The sequence below is a fragment of the Octopus bimaculoides genome, chromosome 1 (genome assembly GCF_001194135.2).
Source record: "Octopus bimaculoides isolate UCB-OBI-ISO-001 chromosome 1, ASM119413v2, whole genome shotgun sequence".
Classification (NCBI taxonomy): Eukaryota; Metazoa; Mollusca; class Cephalopoda; order Octopoda; family Octopodidae; genus Octopus; species Octopus bimaculoides.
In genome coordinates, this window is record NC_068981.1 from 90,155,135 (window position 1) to 90,162,847 (window position 7,713).

A 7,713-nucleotide genomic window follows, 5' to 3' on the forward strand; every position below is an offset into this window, starting at 1 on the left:
GACACGTAAAAGCACCCACTACACTCTCTGAGTGGTTGGCGTTAGGAAGGGCATCCAGCTGTAGAAACTCTGCCAAATTAGACTGGAGCCTGGTGTTGCCATCCGGTTTCACCAGTCCTCAGTCAAATCGTCCAACCCATGCTAGCATGGAAAGCGGACGTTAAACGATGATGATGATGGTGATGATGATAAAAGAAATAGATTTCATAGCTAAATCATCAAAAAGTTTATACAATATATTTAGCAAATATTTTAAACAGTGATGCAGTTGACATTAGGAAGGTCATCCAGCCATAGAAATCATGCCAAATCAGACTGGAGTCTGGTGCAGCCCCTCAGCATACCAGCTCTGGTCAAACCGTCTAACCCGTGCCAGCATGGGCAACGAATGTTAAATGACTATGATGGTGATGTTAGATCATCCTCATTTAACGTCTGCCTTCCATGCTGGCATGGGTTGGATGGTTTGACAGGTGGTGGGCAGGCGGAAGACTGCACCAGACTTCTGTGTCTGTTTTTGCATTGTCTTTACAGCTGGATGCTCTTCCTAATACTAACCACCCAGCACTCAGTGGACTGAGTGCTTTTTATATGGCACAAGCACAGATGCATTTATTAAAGGGCTTAAGCAAATTTTACACACAGACATGCCGTCTCAGTATTTTAATATACACCACTAGTGTCTCGTGCAAATGTGTAAAATCAGTATTTGTCATTAAGTTATATGAGCCATTTTATCTCTGTAGACACTCAATGGTGTAAACAAAAACATCAAACAAAACTAGACAAGCTATTCCCTAGTTCTTTCTGTAGAGAGATGTCTATTGTTTGGTTTCAGTCTTACAGTGAAATTAAAATGCATGTATGAAACATCTTGTACCTACATATATTACAAAAAATGGTTTATTGAAAGTGGGGAGGGGGGTGGGGTAAAAAGAGATAAAGAGGGAAGAGTGTTTGGCAGAAGGAAAGTGATAGAAAAAGAGAGGGAGCAAGAAAAGCAAAAGAGAGGGGTATTTACTTGCGAATATGTAGTAGCAGTGAGAGAGAATAAAGAGAACACACTTTGCAGGCATAATCACATACACAGTCAACTGATATGCTGAGTACATATATTGGACTAACTGTTAACCTTTTAGTATTGAAAGTAGCTATATTCAGCACAATATTCTGCCCGTTTTAGGCTCAAACTGGCCAGATCTCGCCTCTCACACCTACCCTGCAATATCATTCTAAAAAACAATCACAGCTGCGAAATCTTTACACTAAGGATAGTGCATGATCAATTCAAAACAATATGAACATGCATTACATTTGACAGAGTAATCCAAACACTATAGGGTTAAAGTAGTCATTAGTAAGGATTATTGGTTAACCCTTTAGCATTCAGCTTCTCTGTCAAGTGTAATGCTTATTTACATTTTATATAATTGATCATGTATTATCTCAAACCTTAGAGATTTTGAAAATGTGATCGTTCATTTTTAGAATGGCACTGCAGAGTAGGTGAGAGATGCTGAATCTGATCAGTTTGAACATAAAATAGATAGAATATTTGGGCCTGATATGGTTAGTTTAAATGCTAAAGGGTTAATGAAGGTGAGGAGAGCAAAGAGCGCAGCTTTTTAGATTCAACCATTTGTTTTGTTTTTTTTGTTTTTTTTTAATCGCAATCACTCAACACGTGCTTTACTGCAGCTGCAGTCTACTTTCTTAGTTGATAAATCTGTATTATAATTCTGCTTGCTTGTTCATTCACATGTTAAGCTTTAAATTGTTGGAGAGGGAGGGAGGTGGAGTGAGAGTGATAGGAGGGAGAGAGAGAGAGGGGAAGTGAGAGAGATAGCAGATAGCCAGCAGATAGATGCATTGCACTGTTAGCTGTCACATGGCTAGTGGAAGTGAAGAGAGAAATGTTAATATGAAAAGTGGAATAACATAGTTAAGTTCTTTGAAATGAGAGAGAGAGAAATATAAAGTGTGTAGCAGCGGAAAATTTTTAAATCATATTGGGACTGGAAGTGAAATAACTTGGCAAAATAGCTGTGGATGTTTTTTTGGTTTTTTGAAATTTACAACCAGTTTGAAGCTAATTATATTAATATAAGCATTGTATATTCTCTATATCGTCTTGTGCTCATTAACTGTATACAATTTAAATTATAAAATATTGTGTAATAAAAAATATGCAATCATATACTGATCATGCAGTTTCAATACTAATACTAAGGAATGATATGCAAATTAAGTATTGTATAGATCGTTATAATAAATGTTTATATCATTTACTGTACAAGCAACACAATAAGAAAGGATAATTTGCATTTTTGTTGCCTATAAACCTTAAATAGTTCCTCTAAATTTTTTTCCACTCAGTGCAATTTCCACAGGACCCACCCGTAATATAATATCCAACTTTTGTCTGTATATAACACAAACTATAGAATGAAACCAACGAAAATATTTTAAATTAAGCATGATACACAGATTCTTTTCTCCATTTATTATCTTAACTAGCCATTGGCTTGCAGCCATACTGGGATACTTCCTCTGAGGGTTTAGTCAAGCACATTAAACCCAGTAACTTTTGAATTAGGTACTTGTTTTATCGACGTATTTATCAAACTGCTGTGCTACTGTACATCAACAACATCACTAATTTTAAGCAGTATAAATGCATATGTATACACACAATGAGTTTCCATAATGTTTCTAAATATCAATCAAGTCTATAGTAGAAGACTTCCTGGGTCTACCCTCCACAATTAAAGATTGGCACTTCTTTACACAGCTGTCCTCATCCATATGCATCACATGACCAAACCAGATGTCATGTGATGCATATGGTGCCTATTATATCCACTTTTCCTCTTAAAACATTTACAAACTGTTGTGCATGCACACTGACATTACCCATCCAGCAGAGCATGCTAGCTTTATTTCTTTCTAGCCCACACAAGTCCTCTGTAGGCAAAGCCCATGTTTCACTGCCATGTAACACAGCTGTATGTACACAGGCATCATACAGTACATATATTTTATTACCTTCCACAGCTCAGTGGAATAGTTACTAGACTTCATTCACTGGGCCTGTGGGTACAAGTTTATAACTAAAGAAACAGTTCTCCAATATGAAAATAAGGATGTAATACAATGTACTAATATTCATTAAAGCTTTACCAATATAATCATGAAGTAGAATAATATTCCTCATCATCATCGTTTAACATCCGCTTTCCAAGCTAGCATGGGTTGGACGATTTGACTGAGGACTGGCAAGCCAGAAGGCTGCACCAGGCTCCAATCTGATCTGGCAGAGTTTCTACAGCTGGATGCCCTTCCTAACGCCAACCACACCGAGAGTGTAGTGGGTGCTTTTTACGTGCCACTGGCACGAGGGCCAGTCACACGGTACTGGCAACTAAGTCACACGGTACTCTTAAAGTAGGGGAGTTGACAAGGGTATAACCACAGACTATAGTTCTCAGAGATGTTCTCTCTTAAGACAAGACATTCAATACCACCTACTTGAATTTTTATACCATATCAAGAATCAAATGTTTCGGAACACACAAATAAAGAAAAAAAAAGAAAAAAAAATTCAATCTTCTCTTTAACCATCTTACAGATTCCAAAATAAAGATTGTCTTAGCACAAGTACTGTTAATATTTAGCTGATATTTTATAGAAGACATATACAAAAACTACTTTGATAATAGCACATTTGATTATGGTTGTACAAAAAAAATGAAGGAGAGAGAGAGAGACTTTATACTCTGCGGTTATAAATTGAACAAACAAATACTCATCTTTGAATGCAATACTTAAGCTTTCTATAGATTATTCAGAACAAAAAGGAAACGGCAATGACACAGAGTAAGCTCCTACTCTTCAGCAGTAAATACATTAAATTAAAATTCAGTTCACTGACTACTACAGCAGCAGTTCAACAAACGAATTAGTTTACAGAAAGGGAAAGTCAAAAAAATAGATTTATCGAAAATAGGTTTCACTACAGCACCTAAATTCCAAAGGCACTATTGAAAAACAATTCAACACAGCATCCATGAAAGGAGTTAGAAAAACTCAATATGTCACTTGTATAATAAATGTTCAATACATTCCAGAGTCTAGGTTGACAAAATGCAACAAATCACAATATCAGTAGAAAAGTATAAAAAATTTTGTGAAAGGCCTGGTTGGAGGCCCAACCTTCCAAGTTCTTTTACAGACATTAGATAATCTGAAGAACCGCTGCAATAAGCTTGTAAATCTGAGAGGGGAACATTTTAAATAAAATCATAATTAACTGACCCTCCTGAATTTTCTTTTACCTGAAGTCAGAAATTTTTCAACACCCACCTCATATATCATCATCATCGTTTAACGTCCGCTTTCCATGCTAGCATGGGTTGGACGATTTGACTGAGGACTGATGAAACCAGATGGCTACACCAGGCTCCAATCTGATTTGGCAGAGTTTCTACAGCTGGATGCCCTTCCTAACGCCAACCACTCAAAGAGTGTTGTGGGTGCTTTTACATGTCACCCGCACGAAGGCCAGTCAGGCGGTACTGGCAACGGCCACGCTCAAAATGGTGTATTTTATGTGCCACCCGCACAAGAACCAGTCCAGGGGCACTGGCAACGATCTCGCTCGAAAATCCTATGAAGGCCAGTTGGGCGGTACTGGCAATGGCCACGCTCAAAATGGTGTACATATATATATATATACACACACACACACACACACACACACACACACCACTTGTAGTACAACTTCCAGATTTTATCAGTTTATAGGTAAATTTCTTAACTAGATACTTTCAGACCTAATTTCAGCTTACATCACAGGAAAATACATACCAGAGATGAAATTTAAATGCTATAAAACCAATTCAAAGAGAGCACAATGCAACAAAATATGTACTGACCTGATTTTATTGCTACTGTCCTCTTTTACAAGACAATTCACAAGGCCTAATATACCATTTAATGGGGTGGATGATGATACAAGCCAAAGACGATCAAAGTTATTTTCAGTGGAACACTTCAGAAATAAGTTCTTCAAGTCATTAAACCAACTTCCTTCAAGGTCATCAATGACTAGTTTTTGACAAACCAATGGTTTTATTTTTTTCCGTAGTAAATACATATCTGAGATTGGTCCAGTAAAATGGCATACTATTTCCAGTTCAGCATTTTTAATATATTCTTTCAAGTCTTCATTAGTAAGGAAAAAGTTTGTTCTGGCGCTAGTAACTGAAGAATAATCTTTTGAAAGCATCTCAAGACATGTGAAGATTTCAGAATATTGTGTAGCTTCTTCTAGCAGCAAAAATTTACCACTGTTCAGAACATGACAGATGTTCGTCATGACCTGGTTGATATCCTTGTACCTGTGTAGAACATTACTAGCGATAACTAAATCAGCATTGGACAAAATATCTGAAGATGGGTTTGCAGGATCCCATCGCAAAATGGGAATGCCAGTAACTTCACTATCTACGTCCATTTCACCTTCAGAAACTGTTCTAATGTAATCAGTTGTCACTATGGGATGAGACTCAAAAGAAGAAATAATTCTTTGACTGAAATTTTTCTGTGTAGCATCAATTTCAACAACTTTGATTTTGTTCTTGAACAGATTCTCAAGTACAATGTCTAAACAGCTCTTCAATGCACCTTGATTATAGATATAAGTTAACAGTTGGTCAGCAGATAATTCTGATTCAAAAGAACTTAAAAGATGTTCTAAATTATCTGACTTAAGTGATGGAGAGTTTGGAACTTTCATGAGCATCTGAAGTAGACCATTATGTGGGGATTTTGAAAAGTCAGTCGATTCAACATCTGGAACAGAGTCATTGAAATCTTTTAGCTGTGTTTCCAAGAAACTTCTGTTGGGTACATTAGTGCTCGTAAGAATACGTTTCAAAATTGATTGACATAGACTTGAACAGATTTTTATATATGAATCCATCTGTATGTCAACTTTTGACAAGTTCATAATATTTGGCACAAAAGTGTGTGTTTCCAGAATGGGTGAAGACTGCATTTGTCGTCGTGGAGCCACAGTGGCATGTAAACCAAGTATCTCAACACCACCAGCAGTGCAGGTATCAATGTCAGAATTAATAGTAACTTTGATGCCTGGAAAACAAAACAAAAAAAAAATTGAATAATTCAGGAGGCAAGACCAAGAGAGAGAAATTAATCTAATAACTTTGGAATTTCTAGACAAAAGTGGAAACAGTTTACTGAAGTAATAATTCCTTCAACTTCAGAAACAGAAAATATAGAACATTATCTCAGTAAGCACCTATCAGAAAAGGTAAAATTCATTTTTTTTTTCTACTAGATATTGATGCATTAAAGATATCAATGCATTCAATTTTCTTACCACTTCACAGTTGAAGAGGTTGATGATACAATAAGCAACAAGTATAAAATGCTTCCAAGTTGTGCAAGCAAAATCCTAAAATGGCCTCAGTTCATTTCCATCTACAACTGAAAGTGGGTTAAAAATAAGAATTTGTCCACATTATATGAAGTGAACAGTATGTCTCAGACTGAACTAAAGAATAACAACATATGCTATAGTGAACATATATGCCCCACCAAAGTATTCTAATAGTTATCTCACTACCAAACATCTGCTTGAACAGAGCAACAACAAAAAAGAAAATACCTTAACCCTTTCGTTACCAAACCGCCCAAAACCGCCCGTAATCACCTATTCATATTTAAATGAGAATATCCGAGCAAATCTCGTTAGTACATTCGTGAAAACACGTGATTATTTGTGTAAACAGTTCAGCTATAGTTTTGTACGACGATCGACGTGTTTTTTAATATTGGAATTTTGGGAGATTTTTTTCCAAATTTGTTCCTGTTGTGTTTTCAAAATTTGTAATCCTGACAAAAAAATGGATACAAATTTTATTCTGTCAAGCAGTGAGTCAGAATTCGAAGGATTTTCCGTTGAAGACCTTGATAAATCTAACTCTGTAACCGAAAATAAAAGCACGTGGTATTTGATAATGAATCTGTAGTAACGCCTTGTCTCGTGCGCATGCGTAGTCATCAATATCCAAGTTTGGCGCCCTTATTCATTCTCTTTTCCCAGCCAGGCGGCCATGAGCATGGTCATGTCAAGCTGTCTCTCCAGCTTTCCAACTCTGGGGATGGCTCACAAACATTCCGGCGTCTCAGCAACCAAGATTAAAGCTGCCTATTTTCCTCCATAAATAAATATTGTTGTGTTGATAGTTCAGAGTTCTGCGTTCCGTTATTATTTAGAATTTAATATAGAAAAGCAGGTGTACACTTAATGGTGTATAATCACTTTCCTATAAATCTAAGGTTTCATTTTCCGAAAATGAAAGCAGTGAATCCGAGAGCTCCGATGATAGCGATAAAGAGAATGAATTAGTACCTGAATGGAATGAAAATTTAAAAACTCCTTTCAGTGATTTTTCTGAAGAAACTGGACCAAGTCACAGTCTTACCCAGGAGAGTAAAGCTTTAGACTATTTCTTTTTGCTTTTTCCGATGTACCTATTTGAATTGATTACGGCGGAAACAAACCGTTACGCTAAATGTAAACAAAGCGTAAAAAAGGATAGTTTGTGGTTTCCCATAAACTTGAATGAAATTAAAGCATATTTTGCCATAAATATTATTATGGGCATTAGAAAGTTACCTAGAATA

The 7,713-nt window shown here is 36.4% G+C and overlaps 1 protein-coding gene across 3 annotated transcripts in view; it reads right to left on the reverse strand.

Moving 5' to 3' along the window:
• Positions 1 to 7,713, reverse strand: part of LOC106874238 (fatty acid synthase) — a 90,805-nt gene that overhangs the window by 22,016 nt on the left and 61,076 nt on the right. For all 3 annotated transcript variants that reach the window (XM_014921893.2, XM_052968171.1, XM_014921894.2), the window contains exon 16: positions 4,935 to 6,153. In XM_014921893.2, coding sequence (XP_014777379.1) covers positions 4,935 to 6,153 — 1,219 coding nt within the window. The remainder of the gene's footprint in view (positions 1 to 4,934; positions 6,154 to 7,713) is intronic.